The sequence below is a fragment of the Castor canadensis genome, chromosome 7 (genome assembly GCF_047511655.1).
Source record: "Castor canadensis chromosome 7, mCasCan1.hap1v2, whole genome shotgun sequence".
Lineage (NCBI taxonomy): Eukaryota > Metazoa > Chordata > Mammalia > Rodentia > Castoridae > Castor > Castor canadensis.
In genome coordinates, this window is record NC_133392.1 from 59,111,298 (window position 1) to 59,128,796 (window position 17,499).

The following is a 17,499-nucleotide window of genomic DNA, read 5'->3' on the forward strand; positions in this document are numbered from 1 at the left end:
TTATCACACCCGTTCTTGTGTTTAATCTTTATTGTCTGTAATTTTATCCTTGTATTTTCCTTTTCTGCTTCTACATAAGCTTTTGTAGTTATTATGTAAAGCTATTTAATATTTTTTAGATAGTTCTTTGCTATTGCTGGATAAGCTGTAATGACCTAGTAGGTTTTATATACGTGTAAGAAAGTACTCATGGTTTTCTGAGTCAACCCCTCAATATCGCTCTGTTGTTTAGTACGATTAAGTTGAGCTTCACATTACAAAAAACTAAAGTAACAGGGGTTAGACACATGAGAGTTTATTCTTTCACATAAAGAAATTAGACAGAGGACTAATGGAGTAGTTCAAGTGGTAGAGTGACTCCTAGCAAGCGTGAGGCCCGGAGTTGAAATTCAATTACCACCCAGAAAAAAGAAAAAATACTTAAAGAACATACACAGAGCATCTAAGGCTGTTCTGGTCTATAGTGATTGAGAACCCAGGCAACTTCTGTCTTTCTGCTCTGCCATCCCCAACTCTGCCTTCTTCTTTGGGACCCCCACATGGTCCAAGATAGCTGATGGTGGTCTAGTCATCACATCTGCATTTCAAGCAACAGGAAGGACAAATGTGCAGAAGTCACACTCATTTTTTTTGATGTCAGAAGCCCTAAAAGGAACCTTCTTAGAGGTGTCTCCCAAAATCTCCTGCTTACATCTCATTGGCCAGAATTTAACTACATGGAATACTAATTGCAAAGGAAACTGGGAAATACAATCTTTAGTTGCACATATTGACATCATGATGAATAAACACAAAAAGCAGAATTAAGTGGCCAGCAATGTCTGCCATATGAGACTTCCAGTTAAAATTAGTTATGCTGTGTAGTGATATCTTCTACAAATCCAATCCTTATCACTTTATTTTTCTTTAGTCCATTTGCCTTTAAGTCTTCTCTTAATTGTATGTACATAGGTTTATATTCATATAGATATGAATATACATGTGTTTGCACATACACCCTTTGTAAATTCACATGTTTACAACTTTTCTTACTCATTTTAAATTGACACATAATAATTGTACATATTTATGGAGTATGGTGTGACATTTCAATGCATATATACGATATATAATGATTAGATCAGGATAACTAGCATATTCATCATCTCCACAATTGAGCATTTCTTTGTGTTAGGACTCCACTTATTAGTTTTAATGTCATTGGTTTTAACCTCACAGGGTTTGCATTAAAATACAGATTCCATCTTCCCTAGCACACAGTCTTTTGCTCATTCCTTGGATTTGCCATTCATATGGAAAATAGAGATAACAGAAGTCCAAAATTGCTACAGAAGGGGAGGCTGTCATTTTTAAATACTGTATCATCAAAGCCCAGATAATACTGACTTCGGAATTTTCAGCTTGAATATCAAACTGTCTAAAACAGCGATTCTTCATCCTGGTCACACTCTAGAAGAAAAGCTGCAGCTTAAAAAAATATTAATGCCCTCCTTCTCAATTGAGTCAGAATCTCTACACAGATTATGTTAACATGCAGCCAGTTTGGAAACTACTGGTCTGGAATAGAGAAATAACTGAATTGCCACCCCTCCACAATCCCCACCTTTCCACAGCCCCCACCCCCTACACACACACACACACGCACACCCAAGAAATGACAACAATTAACCTTTTACATTGAGTAAAATATCAGACAAACATTCAGAATAGACTGGGAAAGCCTATGCTTTGGGGACAAGTGATCTTCAGAGCATTGTTTCTATGTCCTGGATGCATGGAAAAGTCACCTAGGGCCCACCTGGTCACTCTCAGGCCCTGCCCAGACCCCCTGAATCAGAAGCTTCTGGGGTGGCCCAGAAGTCTGTGGTTTAGCCAGCACTATAGAAAATCCTGAGGCTTGCTGAAGTTTATGAGCAACTGACCTACGTTTAAAAGGATAACCATAACTATGCCTAGATCCCTTTCCAGGCCAATTAGCTCTCTGGGCAGTGGCGCCTAAACCAGGGAGGTCTGCCTGTTTTACAGTTTCCAGGTGACAGGAATGTGAAACCGGCACAGTGAGCACCACTAAAACCACTGCACAGCTATCCCAGTTCATCATCCCAGTCAGTGATTTGCTGGGTAGTAGTTTCACAACTGACAAGGTCAAGAGAACCCTATCTTGTAGCATATGCTGAGTTCTTCCCACCATGGCAGATCTCACTCAGGCAATGAAGAGAAGGTGGCTGCAATTCTCAGAGAAAGCAGTTGTGCACAAGTTGTCCTTCCAAGCACACACTGCCCAAAATGGTTGTCAAAATTGCTTTCAGAAGTACTGGATACCCAAGGTTGTTGTGTTTTGACTGTCTGATGTTTTATCTCAAAAACTCAAAATCTCTCATTAATTCCTTTGTTGTCCTTGTCATTCTGAACCTCTGTCTGATATTCATTCTTACAGATCTTGAAATTGGACTTTTGTAGTTCAGAAACTAAAAAATGTAATAGCCACCATTTTTAATCTCTTAGATTTCAGGTGGCCTTTCAGTTCTCACAACACTAAGAGACATTATTACCTTTTTACTTATGAGGGAATCAGGGTCAAAACTTACAAGGGGAAAAGTGTCAAAATCACCCAAGGCCACACAGCAGATCAAGAGTGACTGAGCCAGGATTAGGCCATAAGTCTGTCTCTCTGCAGAGTCCTTGTGCTTAAACTAAGATGTAACAAAAGGGAAAATATTTTAAGGTAAGAGTAGAGAGTTGATAAATGTATGGCAAGAAAACCTGAATACAAACCTGATTTCAGTAATCCTCACAGCAACAAGAAGTGAGCAAGTGAGTTTATAAGCAATTCATGACAAGCTGTTAGTTTTTTTGTTTTTGTTTTTTAGTGGTGGTGACAGAGGGAGTCAGGGCCTTGCTATATAGGCCAGGCTGACCTGAAACTCTATATACCCCAGTCTGACCTCAAATTTTTGATACTCCTGGCACAGCCTCCTGAGTGCTGGGATTGCAGGAGTGAGCCACCCTGCTTGTCTCAGGCTGTTAACTTTGAATGATAGGGATTACTCAAGCTTTTAGAATTGGTATGCTTTGTACTTAGCTCTCCCTTCTTTCATTGCACTTGGTACCTTCATTAGGAAATGGTAACTGGGTCTATATGCTGTTCGTAAATAACCACTGGCTAGTATATATTAGCATTTTATATGTGTCCCATTAGATTTTAGCCTTTAATGATGCATACAATCTAGAAAAGTATATACACAGAAGATTCAATTTTTTAAAAAGTCCACCGAGTAATGGAATCAACACCTTGCCCTGATATAACCAAAAAGCTACTCCAAACAGCTCTTTTAAATCCCTTCTGAAACAAAATAAGATTTTTTTAATGGGGGAAAACAAACTGTTCAAACAAAAAGACATTCTCACATGAATTATTCCAGGGGTGCTGGTGGTGATGCTGATGTTAGCACAGGAATTAATACAGTGCTTTCTCTTAGAGAATTCGGCCCTTGCAGTAACTCGCATCTTTGTGCGGCTCAGTACCTTCTGTTCTCAAGCTGGGGTACCGTGTCCTGGTCATCAGAACTTCAGGCACTGCCCACAGGAGGGACCTTGTCTCTGGCTCTTTTTTCTAACTTAAAAGCATTCTGTGTTGCACAAGTCCAGGGTCACAGCACAGAGAATACAATGTGCTTGATGCCATAGGAAGAAGCAAAGATAAACAACTCGCAGCAATTGGCTGGCTGACTGCTCGCTGCTCTGGTTGTCTGTCTGTAATTGTTTCAGGAAAGCTGCTCCCCTGGTCTCAGTGCCAATTCACGAATAAGGAGAGCAGGGTTTGGGGAAAGAAGATAAGGTTTATTATTTGTCAGATGAAGAGGAGGATGGGGAATCAACCACTCAAAACTCTCTTGTCCCCCTTCTAGGAGAAGGGGTCTGCTTTTTAAAGGGGAGTTCAGGGACTTTGAGTATGTGGCAAAAACTCATGTCCCACAACTGGTGCTGGCCTTGGTTCTCCTACTTTACTGGTGCTACATTTCTGTAGCTGTATGTCTTGGTTGACAGTTTTATTCCTCACTGGTCAGAGAGAGATAAAAAGGGAGAAAATTGCCTGATTTAATTGAAGAGTAAAGGGAGTTAATCTTGAGCTCTCCAGCATGTAGAGAGAAAGAGGGAAAAATGTCAGTTTAATAATCAAGCTGGCCACACTCCCTTCTGGAGTCCCCGTCCCATTTTCTCCACTGTCAGTTTATTCCTTCCATTCTTATGGAAAAGAGGGGTCACAATCATCTAACTGCTTCCTGCCTTTAGTTAATTCAGGGCCCAAGTAAGGAGTCAGTGTCCTCAGCAAAAGCCGCTTTTATACAGGTTAGCCAGCATCACCAGACATGATCTGTGCATTTTCTGTCATTGCAGTGACTCTTCCCAGTTACAGCAGCTTCACAACCAAGTGTTGCTGGAACAGCAGCAGCTGCAGAACCTGTCCCCTTTGTCACCTAAGGAGCTTCCCTTCACCGTGAGTGTTCTGAACTCCCCAGCCAGCCCGGCTGTGACCGTCTCCAGCAAGCAGGTGAAGGGCCCTGCATCACAGACGCTCAGCCTGGCCCGACCGAAGCAGTTCTTCCCCTCCACCAGTGCCACCATGGCCACCGTGTCCCCATCCGGCTCTCCTGTGTTCACCTTGAGCAGCACTCCTCAGACAATTCAGAGGACAGTGAGCAAAGAAAGCCTCTTACTTTCCCACCCCCCTGTGCAAACCAAATCTCCAGGTGGGGTTTCCATTCAAAATGAGACACTCCCTCCAGGCCTGGCAGAGCCAGCACCGCCACCACTCTCGTTTTCCATCCCCAGCGCAAACCAGTTTCAGCCCCACTGTGTATCCCCGACTCCTGTCTCTCCCACCAGCCGGATTCAGAACCCAGTGGCTTTCCTCAGTTCCGTCCTGCCTTCTCTCCCTGTCGTCCCACCAACCAATGCCATGGGACTGCCCAAGAGTGCACCATCTGTGTAAGTGTCACTGAGGTGTCTTGATGGAAGAGATGCCAGTTAAGAGGGGACATATGCAGAGAACAGCTTAGTCTGGGAGAGGACTCCTGTGCAATGGATTCTTAGATAATCCTATCTCTTAGAACCAAAATGGTTATAGAACACCTCAGAACAAAGGGCACGATTGCTTTGAATATTTTCTTTGATGGTACCGGGGTTTTAACTCAGGGATCATGCTCACTAGGCAGGTGCTCTACCACTTGAGTCACAGCCCTTTCTGTGTTGGGTATTTTCAAGATAGGGTCTCTCGAACTATTTACCTGGGCTGGCCTTAAATTGCAATCCTCCTGATCTCTGCCTCTTGGGTAACTAGGATTCCAGGTGTGAGCCACCTGTGCCCAGCCCAATAATTTTTAATAACAAAATATAAAAAAGACCTCTACCAACACAGTGCTTAATTCCATAAGTGCCTACTGACTGCTGTTGTCTGGTTGTCACTTCAGCCACTCTGTCTAACTAGTGCTTTACATGGATCTGTTGGGTGAATTTATTTTACAGACCATCCCAAGGACTAATGAAGAAAAACACAAAGTCTCCTCAACCAGTGAGTGATGATTATATTCGTGAAACTAAGAATGCAGTGATTCTAGACTTGGGGAAGAAAATGAGTTTCAGCGATGTCAGATCAAACCAGCAGGTAAGATTGCTGGACTCAGATGGTTTGATGAAGCTTGATTGTAAGGCATAGAATTTTGTTTCATTCAGTCCTTGGATGCTGAGGTCAGTCATCTGACCTCATGACACATAGATGGCAGGGCAGAGGCCAAGGCCCATGCAGGAAACTCGTCCACGAGGATCTATCTATAGTTGTCAGTCACCCCAGCAGTTAGCTCAGTGGATGTGTTTATATGTGTTTACCTGGAATAGAATGTGCAGCAGTCTCCCCTTGTCTGCAGGGAGTATTCTAAGACTCCCACTGTAGGCTTGAAACCACAGATAATACTCAACTCTATAGATAGTATGTTTTTTCTATACATACATACCTATGATAAAGTTTAATTTTAAGAGTCAGGTGTGGGGCTGGTGGAGTGGCTCAAGTGGTAAGAGTGCCTGCCTAGCAAGCATAAGGCCCTGAGTTCAAAGCCCAGTACCACCAAAAAAAAAAAAAAAAAAGAAAAGAAAAAAAGTCAGGTGTCAGGTGTGGTGGTTCATATCTACAATGCCAGCACTTAGGAGGCTGAGGCAGGAGGAGCTTGAGTTCAAGGCCAGCCTGGGCTATATAGTGAGATCCTGTTTCAAAAAAAAAAAGTTTAATTTTCTTTTTTGGTGGTACAGTGGTTTTAAACTCAGGCCCTCACACTAGCTAGGCAGGCACTCTACCACTTGAGGCATTCCAAAGCACTTTTTTGTGTTGAGTATTTTTGAGTTAGGGTGTCAAAATCTATTTGTCAGGGCTGGCTTTGAACCTTGATCCCTCTGATCTCTGCCTCCTGAGCAGCTAGGATCACAGGTGTGAGCCACCAGTACCCAGCTAAAAAAGTTTAATTTTAAAAGTAGGTACAGTAAGAGATTACAGAAATAACTAATAATAAAATTGTTATAACAATATACTGAAACTTTATTTCTAAAATTTTCTGTTTAATATTTTTGGATCCCAGTTGACTTCAGGTAACTGAAACTGGGAGAGCAAAATTATGGATTAGAGAGATGAATCTGCTCTCCATTTCAACAGTCCTCAAGTCAGTTTAGGCAAACACTGTTAGATCTTTGAGAGATTTCAATATCTAAGCCTTTTGATAATCGAGACTTTAAGGAACTCTGGGGTTCTAAGTCATTCTTCAACTTCAGATACCTGGAAGTCTGACTACCAGTTCCCCCTCCTCCTCCTCATCCTTCTTTTTGTGAGACAGGATCTTGCTATTTGCCCAGATCTGGGCTCGTGATCCTCCTACCTCCTCTTCCCAAGTGCCTGTGCATGTACCACCACACCTGGCTCCTCTCAGGTCTTTATATTAGGTTGAACCATGTGAAATGACCATCAGACAACATCCTATGCTCCACCGGTACAGCTACTTGCTTCCTAGGGAAGAAAACCTCATGTGGGATCACAGAAACAAAAGAAAGACACACTGTTTGCTTATTTGAGCCATTTATTTGCACTTTTGATAAACAAGTAGTTATTTTTAGTGCAGATTTACATTTTAATAATCTAATTCTTAGTTTATTTCCCAAGATGGGAATTAATAAAATCTAGTTTGAAATATAACAAAAATTCAGTCAAAGCAATATGCAAAATATTGCAGAATTTCTTCCATAAAGGACCCTAAAAAAAAAAACTCCAGATTTCCCTGACCACATGTTGTTTTCTTAGTGTTTCTCTTACTTTCAATGGAGCCATAGATGTACAATATTTTACTCTGTTTGTTATACATTGGTAACTTTACTGAGTATACTCTTTTGAAAATATGCTAGTCTTTTAAAATTTGCTTTCAAATTATTAGATCGAAGCAGAATATATAAACTTCTCAGTTCTCAGTATATCTGAGTACACTTCTCATATATTATATCCCCAAATTACATGTATCTTTGGGAGGGAAATGCCAGGGCAACTGTCTTTCCCTTCTGTCTCCTAAATAAGAAACAGAGGCACAGTGGTCAGTTAGTGGTAGAAGTAGGCCCAGATCTCTGATCTCCAGGATACTTGTGCATTTTTTTTGGAAACTCTATAGCCTTTTTCAGTTTTATGACAACAGTTTCATTCAAGCTCCATAAATGTTACTCTGTCAACCACAGATTTGTTTTCCTATGATACTGTCATCAGATTTATGGTTGTTAATCCTTCTAAGTGTCATTGAAATAAGAGCCTTATTCAGCCTTGGTTGTTAATAACACAGAGAGGGACAATTAGATCCCTGTAAAATGATACCAGCTTTGCACAGAAGCTGTTTGATTTCACTTTTACAGTTTTTCTGTAAGTAAATTCAGACTACTCCATTGCCCAAACTCATAGGAAAGTTGGACTTTTCTCTTCATTACCTGAGATGTAAGTACATACGAACACGAATTTCTGTGAGTTGAATTCTGTAAACCCAGAACTCTCTCTCTCAAACCTCCATCATGAGGGCTGGCAAGTATGAGGTCCTGAGTTCAAATTCCAGTACCACCAAAAAAAAAAATCCACAAGCCTCCATCATGAGTTAACTTTGGGGCCACTCTGAGGAACTGGTGTAGTCTCCGAAAGCATCTCAGCCCTCTGTATCTGATTGGCTATGATGGGCATCAGTCTTTGGAGAATTATTACGGTTCAGACTATAGAACTGGTCTTAGACTTCATGCCATGCCATGCATGATAAAAGCCAAGCTGCATAAATGCAATTTAGAAAACTAAGGAGCTACCTGAGATAGAATGCTTACATTACATGGCACATGTTAATAGGAAGTTTTAAGAAATGAAATGAGCTAGTTGGGAAAAGGAGATCCAGAGGATCATGGTTTGAGGTCAGTCAGGCAAAAATTAGCAAGACACCATCTCAATCAGTAAGTTGAGCTTGGTGGCACTTACCTGTCATCCCAGCTACATGGGAAGCATAAATAAGATGCCAAACCCAGGCATAAGCTCGAGACCCTACCTGAAAAATAACTAAAGAAAAAAATGGTGGTGAACTAGCTCAAGTGGTAGAGCACCTGCTTAGGTCCTGGGTTCAAATCTTAGCACTTCCAAAAAAAAATGTATCACGAAATGAAACGATAAGCAAATTATGATATTGTTTTGTTCATTGTTACCTTGAGAAATGATAACAAAAATGTCATGAAAAACTGTCTAAAATGTAGTATGGCCTGTTGGTGAGGTTAAAGAAGTAAGCTTAGAAAAGTATAAGAATGGACAGTTGGAGAACAATCCTAAAGAAAACTTGTATGTGGTAGTTGTTTATACCCGCAATTTGGGAACACTGGAATCAAAATAATCTGTTATTTCTTCCCCAGAATTCAAATGTATAAATTATATTTTAGAAAAGTGGGTCTTCTTTGATATATCCACCACTTTTATTTCTCTGTTGTAATAGGCCAGGATTTGCTCTCTCACTCATTTTATCTAATACTTCCACTAGCCATTACATTTGCTGTTGGTTCTTAGAACTTTGTGAAATACAAAAGTGTCATCCTTCAGATGTTTACAAACATTTTACAAAAATTTTACAAAATTTTTTTGCTTTCTAAACAAAAGACAATGAAGTATCTTTAGGTTAGGAATGAAAAAAGAGTAAGGTACCCTGATTTCTAGATTTTAGGCTGTGTCATTTCTCATTTTGGGTGGCCATTCACACCAATGGTTCTTGATTGGATGCCAATAAAATCCAAATGGTTTAGATTAATGTGGTGAATCTAAGAGGTCAAAGAAACGAAGAATCACAAAATATCACGGAGCCTCTATGACCAATGCACTCATGACTGAGCCTGATACTCTGCCCTCACTAAGTGTTTGTTGACTGCATGTTGACTGGGAATTTCTAAATCTTCACACCCTCCCTCTCCATTTCACATCATATCCCAATTTTCCTCCTTGACCTCATTTCCCTAGGAACCATGTCGCCTCCTTATTCTGCTCTCACCACCCTGTTTTGTTTTGGTTTTTTTTGTTAATGCTTGTTAAAAATTGTCTGTGGTTCCCAGCTAACTGCCCTTTGTGACAGAGAGGAGGAGTAAGCACCTGACTCCTGCTCTGCCTTGTTCCTGTCTGAGCTGCCTGGTCATTTCTTCTCCGTCTTCGTCTCAGTCTTACTCCTTCACCTCTAACCATGAGTTCTTTATGGCAGCCCTCTTTTGCGAGCTGATAACCATGGCATCCAATCCCTTTTCTAGTAAGATTTACACATTGGCCTTCGGTAACACATGGTAAGGCCATTGGCATTGTAGAATGCTGGATGCTGGGATAGTGCAGTGTCCCTGTGCTGGGCACTGGGGCTCACGCTTGTAATCCTAACTACTCAGAAGACAGAGATTAGGAGGATTGCAGTTTGAAGCCAGCCCAGGCAAATAGTCCGCGGGCCCTATCTTGAAAATACCTAACACAAAAAGGGCTGGTGGAGTGGCTCAAAGTGTAGGCCCTGAGTCCAACCCCCAGTACTGCAAAAAAAAAAAAAGCTAAGTGTCCCTGTGTCCTCTGCCATGGCCCACCAGGACGCACTTGTCATGAACTCCCTGAGCGCTGCAGTTGAGGGCTGGGGTTCAGGGTGTCTGTTTTGTCTGACATAGAATCTGTGCTTAGTGAGTGTTTGCTTAGTTACATTAATATCACATCTATGGTATTTACATTAGTTTCAGGTACAATAATAAAACATTTAACTGAAAAGTTTGGATTTATTGCATCTCAATAAAAAAATCTGTCATTGGCTATGGTAACAAAGCTTATCCTGGTTTCAAGACAAACTTTCCTAAATTCTGATTTTACCCAAATTCAGATGATTCTACGTGTAAGACATGAGTAACGTTTTTTGTTTTGTTTTTGGAAGTACTGGAATGTGAACTCAGGGCCTTGCAGTGATCAGGTGGTGCTGTGCCACTTCAACCATGCCCTCAGCCCTTTTTGCTTTTAGTTATTTTTTAAATAGAATCTCACATTTATGCTTGGGCCAGCCTGGAGTGTGATCCTCCTTTTTATGCCTCCCTCATAGCTGGGGTGACAGATATACACCACCACACCCAGCTTCTTTATTAGTCAAGATGGGGTCATGCGAACCTTTTGCCCTGGCTGGCCTTGAACCGCAATCCTCCGAGTCTCCACTTCCCAAGTAGCTAGGATTATAGATGTGAGCTATCACACCCGGCCATGTAATGTGATTGAGAACATGAGTCCTAATTCAATTATCCGCTAATGATAAAGGCAGGCACATACCAGCCATGTCCTTCAAAATTCCATTTCCGGAGCATTCACAGACTCTCTCTATTTATGCCCACTTAAATTTTATAAACTAACTAGGGTCACGAGTTTAAGCACAGGTCTCACCCACATCCCAAGCTCATTGTTCCAGAGTTCTCAAAGATGGATTGATGTTGGAACAATGATGGCCCCTGTGTCACTCATGTGCTCACACATTCTTCAGTGTCCACTGAGCACCTGCCGTGGGTGCTTGTCGGTGCAGTTGACAGAGTGGCAAGCAAGACAGTGAAGACCCCGGCTCTTGTGGAACTAACATTCTGACCCTAGAGAGTCAGCCATTCAGTCAATAAACAAATAAGAAAAATACTAGAGAGCAACCAGTGCTGGGGAGAGTTAGTTACTTTAGATGTGGCCTGCGGAGGTGACATTGAAGCTTGACAGATAGGATATGGCAGGCAGAGGGAGTGAAAGGAATCTGGGATAATCCTGGATTTAGGGTTTAACTTAGTGTACTCACAGTGTGCCCCAAGGCCTGTGCCAGACTGCAAGCTGTCACCTTGAGATAAGTATAGAAATGGACAGTAACCACTAAGGAATTTTTATAGCAGTTCGACAAGGAAATATATTTATGAATATAATAATTTTGTACTCCTTTTAAATTTCATTTTGCTGGTAGTTCATTTGTATTTTATTTTATAAAAGTACAGAGTTGGCCAGGTGCTGGTGACTCATGCCTATAACCTTAGCTACTTGGGAGGTTGAGATCGGAAGGATCACAGTTTGAGGCCAGGCCAGGCAAATAGTTCTTGAGATCTCATCTCCAAACTACCTAGAGTAAAATGGACTGGAGGTGTGGCTCAAGTAGTAGAGTGCCTGCTTTGCAACCACAAAGCCCTGAGTTCAAACCCTAGTACCACAAAAAAAATTAAAAAAGAAAGAAAAGGAAAAAGAAAACATTTAAAACTTGGTTTTCCCCATAGACAGTGTAAGAAACACTGGTTTAACCCCTTAAGTGAATACCCCTTAAGTGGTACTATTTCCTGAGATGAGGAAGAACAGGCTAGGAGTACGTCCAGGGGACAGAAATCAAGTGGGCATTATTTGGGTCCCACTAAGTTTGAGGTGTCCATGGAGTACCATAATATAGAGTCCGTCCTTGGGCATGTGATCTGGCTCTGGAGACAGGCAGGCTTAGAGTGATGGCTCTGACATAGGGAAGGTGTCTGAAGCTGTGAGTTTGGATGAGAGACCCAAAAGGAGGGGAGCAGAAGCCAGCAGAGGACACTGGCAAGATGTCACTCAAGAAAGAGAAGGAAAACTGGTACAGTGAGTCATGGACACCAGCAGAAGAAAATGTTTCAAAAAGGAAAAGTAGTCATCTCTGACTAATGCTGAGAGTCAAGCAAGAACAGACAAGCAATGATGCAAACTTGGAGACTGGCAGTAGCAATTTCAGAGCAGTGCAAATGCAGTCTAATTAGAGTGGGCTAGCAAGAGAAGAGGTGCCAAGCAATCATCCTCTAAGTACAGAGTTATTTCAAACAGTTTTGCTGTGATGGGAACAGAGAGAGGCAGTGAAGGCAGATGTGGGGTTGAGAGAGATTTCATTCAAGACCAATCTTCCTCAAGTATATATATCAGAATGTCTCATAAAGAGAGGAAGTTGGTGATGGAGGCCTGCCTCAGAATGCAGTGCAGAACAGCTTTGCCAAATAACTCTGTAGGCAGTTGTGATGAAAATTATATTCCACCTTTATTCCGTCCCACACACACTTCTCCTGGGGCTCCATGTTCAAGGTAAGGAATCAAGCCTGCTTCGCTAAGGCAGTTTGGGATGACGGTAGAAACACTGAAATTTCTTTTAGTACTCCATGAAAATGAAGGAGAAATAGAATATGCCTGGTTTATTGAGATTTCATAACATAAATCTAACATCTGAATCTTTAAAAGTTGCATCCTCAATTATACTGATAGACAGGTTCTTCCTCACTGTAGAAATAGAAATTGAAACATGTGTCATTTTGCCAGGAATACAAAATTTCAAGCTTTGAACAGAGGCTGATGAATGAAATAGAGTTTCGCCTGGAACGCACACCCGTTGATGAATCAGATGATGAAATCCAACATGACGAGATCCCCACGGGCAAGTGTATTGCTCCCATCTTTGACAAAAGACTCAAGCACTTCCGGGTTACAGAAGGGTCTCCAGTCACCTTCACCTGCAAAATTGTTGGGATACCTGTTCCAAAGGTAGGGAAAGATGACCAGCCAGTTGACCAGTCAACAGCAAGCAACTATAGACAGTGCTTTTAAGAAAGTCTCACCTGGGCCAGGGATGTAGCTCAGGGTAGAAGTGCTTACCTTGCATACAGCAAGGCCCTGGGTTCAATCCCCAGCACTGTAAAAAAGGAGAAAAAAAAATGTCTCATACTCTAGTGAAGTATCCATAGACAGTATGAAAACCAATATCAGAAAATTAGCAAAATCCAGATATTTTGGACTAAAAACATATCAAGAATAGGCTCATTAGGGCTGGGGAATGTAGCTCAGTGGTAGTGTGCTTGCCAGGTCCTGAGTTCGATCAGGACCTGAGTTCGATCCCCAGCACCACAAAAGAAAAAAAACAAAAGGACTAGGATCATAGGATCATTAAATAGTCAGACCAAAAAGAAATCAGACTTAATCAGATGCTGGGGATTGAACCTAGAGCCTTGTGCATACTAGGTAGATACTCTACCACTCCCAGCCCTTAATTAGAATTTTAACAAAAGTTTAAAATAAATTTCTTAGTCATGATACTTTATTTTGGGCTATTGATTCTCTTAGCCATCAAATTCATCAAAATGATACTTTTCATTCTATTTAAAATCTCCTGGATATCCACAAAGATATCCTGTTGCTGTACAAAGTAAGCTATATTTGCAGCGTTACTCTTAGGTTGGTAAATGCCAAAAATGTCATATTATTATCACTGGCTGCTGAAAAATCTTATGAGTCACCAGATCGTTTGGCAGTTAGCTGAGAGAAGGATTTGCACCTGGCATGGTAGTGGGGGGGGAATCTCTGCTCTCCTTTCACAAACATTGGCATGGTGATATCATGTATGGTTATGTAGCCAGGAAAGTGGGCAGCTGCAGCCAGCACTTTATCCATCCCCCTCCCTGCCATCTCCATCTTTAAGAGATCTCCTTGAGTTAGGCGTCAGTGCTTCACGCCTGTAATCCTAACTACTTGGCAGGCCAACCCAGACAAACAGTTCATGAGACCCCATTTCCAAAATAACCAGAGCAAAATGGACTGGAGGTGTGACTCAAGCAGTAGAGAGCCTGCTTTGCAAGCTCACATGAAGCCCTGAGTTCAAACCCCAGTCACACCAAAAGAGAAAGAGAGAGAGAGACAGAGACAGAGACAAGAGACACTTCTGAAAATGTATGTATTTAAACTTTGGCTAGATAATAGATAAATTTAGCCAACTATTCCTAGCTTTATTCTATTTGGTATCATTTCAAGCAAGATGAGCTATTCCAGGTGCTGAGATCTGTGACTACAGAACACTTGAGCTTATAAGTAGGGTAATAGGGAAGGATCCAGGCTCCTGGTTTTCATTATTTCATTTCTGAAGACACTTCAGGTCCTTAGGGTATCTTTTAACCTAATCATAAGGTACAATAAAAATACTATAGTCAAAAGCTTTATCGTAACCCTAAACCATACTGAATTTTTGACTTACATGTTGTATAGGTATTGGTGGAGGGGCATATCATATTGTACCACCATTTTGAATATGTTTTAGCTTGGGGTTTTTTTCTTTTTTTTTTTTTGGTAGTACTTGGGTTTGAACTCAGGGTCTTGCACTTGCTAGGCAGGTGCTCTACCACTTGAACCACGCTCCTAGCCCTTGAATATTTTATAACTTTTTTCCAAGTTCTTGCAAAAGGCTGAGTGACTGGTAGAGATGGTGACTGGCCCTGGTCTCACCCTGTTCCCTACTTCTTTAGCACACAGTACATCTTTATCAACAGCACCTTGATTATCTTTCGCTTCAGGTTTACTGGTTCAAAGATGGGAAGCAGATTTCTAAGAGAAATGAGCACTGCAGAATGAGACGAGAAGGCGATGGGACATGCTCTCTGCACCTTGAATCCACCACCAGTGATGACGATGGCAACTACACCATCATGGCAGCCAACCCCCAGGTGGAGACGGGGTTCCGAGCTGGGTTGCACTCAGGAGAGAGCCTTGGTGTCATTGTGAATGAGGCCTTGAGGAGTGCAAGTTACTAAGCATTGCTGAGGAAATGAATAAGAAGCATCGTGATTGTGTGTAACTAGAGCACAGTGTCATAGCTTAAAAGACCAGTTAAGCTGATGGGTCACTCAGCCCTTCAGCTTCTGCCAAAGGACATTGGTACTCTCTCTTCACTGTGTGGACCAACCAGACCTGTGTGATAAACCAGATCTTGTGTTTATCAACTCATTGACTCTCTTGAAGAGAGAAAATTACCAAAGAATGATTTATCCTTTCAAGATTAGATAAATTACTTCAAAAGGCTTTAAATGCCCCTCAAATTCATAATATCCTTTTTTCATTGACCTTTTTCTGTTTTTTTCATATATTCCTATGCCGAATAAAGCCAATAATTTAAGTTTCCCTAAAAGATACAGCAGAATAAATATTTTCAACTACTATTGGACTAGAAAATATAGAACTAGTTGAGCATGGTGATTCATATTTGTAATCCCAGCATCTGAAGGCCGAGGCAGGAACCTGGGCTATACAGTGAAACCCTATCTCAAAAAAAAAAAAAAAAAAAAAACAGAAAAGAAGTATAGAACTATAATTTCTACTTTCATCCACTCTTCCTATTAAAATGTCAGTCTTGATGAATTTCTGTTGAGGAAAGCATAAAAATACCTGGCCACATTCTCTGCCTTGTGGCTGCAAATAATGTTTAGTCCGTGAGAATTCAAACAAAATTATTTTCACATTCATGCTCTGTTTGTTTCTTGGGTTAAAAATGAAAATCACTACAATACTCTTAAATATCTCTCTTGCTGGAATACTGATAGTGATTTAAGAAGTTTATCAGATTATCTTCATTCCTCTCTCCCAATGAAAATTTTATAGTAGCAAAAAAAGTTTTATAATGTTCTGGTGCAAAAAAATTACACAAATTAAAAAATGTGGATTTCTTCTTATTTTAATCTTGTTGGTTTTCTGTTTCTCAGGGAAGAATCAGCTGTTCTGGCCATTTGATGGTACAGAGTTTGCCCATTCGCAGCCGACTTACCCCTGCCGGTCAGTCTCACAGGTACAGAAGTGCAAATCCTTTCTCTGGGCCCCACCTCGTCTACAACTTGTCACTTTGCCTCCAGCTGCAGCACCAGCAGCAACTGGGAACTTTTGGGAAATGCAGACTCCCAAGCCCCACCCCAGATCTACTCAATCAGATTCTGCCTATTTATGAAGTCCCCAGATGAGTCACAGACACATTAAAGTTTCAGAAGTATTGGTCTTCGTCACAATTTTAATAGCTCAAAATTGAAACCATCAGTAGATACCTGTGCACATAATATATAAATCAGACTGAATGAAATTGCCATCTTTTCTATAGGTCATAAACTTTTAATGAGATGTAGATGTAATATTTCTGTTGCTATCTCCACTACAACAACTGGTTTTCTTCCTCTCTGATTTCACTAACCACGGAAAAGAAAAAGCCTGGCTTTCCCCGTGAGTCAGATGGTGCCACATAGTCTTAGCAAGCATTCCATAGTTGCTGACACGGAAGAATTAAATGTGACTTAGCAAAGGAACAAAAATAGTGACCCATGTTTCAGATACAGTATTTCACTACTGTTGCAATTATACCTTCTTCTTTTTCAAGAACAGCTGTTCCTGTTGGTTTAAGCTCGTGGTCATCTTTAATGGTCTGTCATAATTTATAGTCAGGTTAAATTTTATTACTTTAAAGACACAGAAATTGCAGCTGCTTTGTTCTGGATAATAAACAGTTCTTCTCTTTTGGCTGTCATTTGAAGTTCTGATTGAAGACTTATTTGTTTATTTTGATGACTTTTGAACAACTGTTCAAAGGAAGCTGAGCCACCTAACCCAGATGACTTCAGAGAGACAGACGCTAAGGCCTGTCTATTTGATTACAGATTTCACAAGATAATCCTGCAGTGTAGGAGACACTTGCCACTTTTTTACATCAGGTCCATACCAGTAATTATTATTCATTACTATGCATTTCTTTCGCCCTCAAAAAAAAAAAAATCTGTTCTCCCTATGATCCTATAGCCATGCCTAAATACCTATTGTTGAATTTGGTAATTGGTTTCCGTGTTTGATGCCTGAACATGCTTGTCACAGGGGAAGGTCCCGAGTGCAAGAAAGAGACAAGGAGCCCCTACAGGAACGCTTTTTCCGACCACATTTCCTGCAGGCTCCTGGGGATATGGTGGCTCACGAGGGGCGCCTCTGTCGGCTGGACTGTAAGGTAACACCCAGCACTCCACATCTGTTCAGATTTTGTATTTGATCGTTTATTTGCACTTATTTTTGTTTGTACTTGTTTCTTTTGTTTTTTTTCCCCCTCTAGGGAAGGGAGAGAAATCTTCTTTTTTTCCAATAGGTTCTTTTGGAGCATT

The 17,499-nt window shown here is 41.1% G+C and overlaps 1 protein-coding gene and 1 long non-coding RNA gene across 5 annotated transcripts in view; one reads left to right on the forward strand and one right to left on the reverse strand.

Annotated features, from left to right (window-relative positions):
• Nucleotides 1-17,499, forward strand: part of Mypn (myopalladin) — an 84,423-nt gene that overhangs the window by 54,957 nt on the left and 11,967 nt on the right. For all 4 annotated transcript variants that reach the window (XM_074078994.1, XM_074078995.1, XM_074078997.1 and 1 more), the window contains 6 exons: nt 4,399-4,989; nt 5,527-5,665; nt 12,875-13,096; nt 14,893-15,042; nt 16,075-16,157; nt 17,222-17,348. In XM_074078994.1, the coding sequence (XP_073935095.1) occupies nt 4,399-4,989; nt 5,527-5,665; nt 12,875-13,096; nt 14,893-15,042; nt 16,075-16,157; nt 17,222-17,348 (1,312 nt within the window). The remainder of the gene's footprint in view (nt 1-4,398; nt 4,990-5,526; nt 5,666-12,874; nt 13,097-14,892; nt 15,043-16,074; nt 16,158-17,221; nt 17,349-17,499) is intronic.
• LOC141424806 (uncharacterized) lies at nt 12,736-16,234 on the reverse strand. Its single transcript, XR_012449728.1, has 2 exons — nt 16,137-16,234; nt 12,736-13,244 (listed from the first exon to the last, which is right to left on the reverse strand). It is a non-coding gene; the product is annotated as an uncharacterized lncRNA (long non-coding RNA).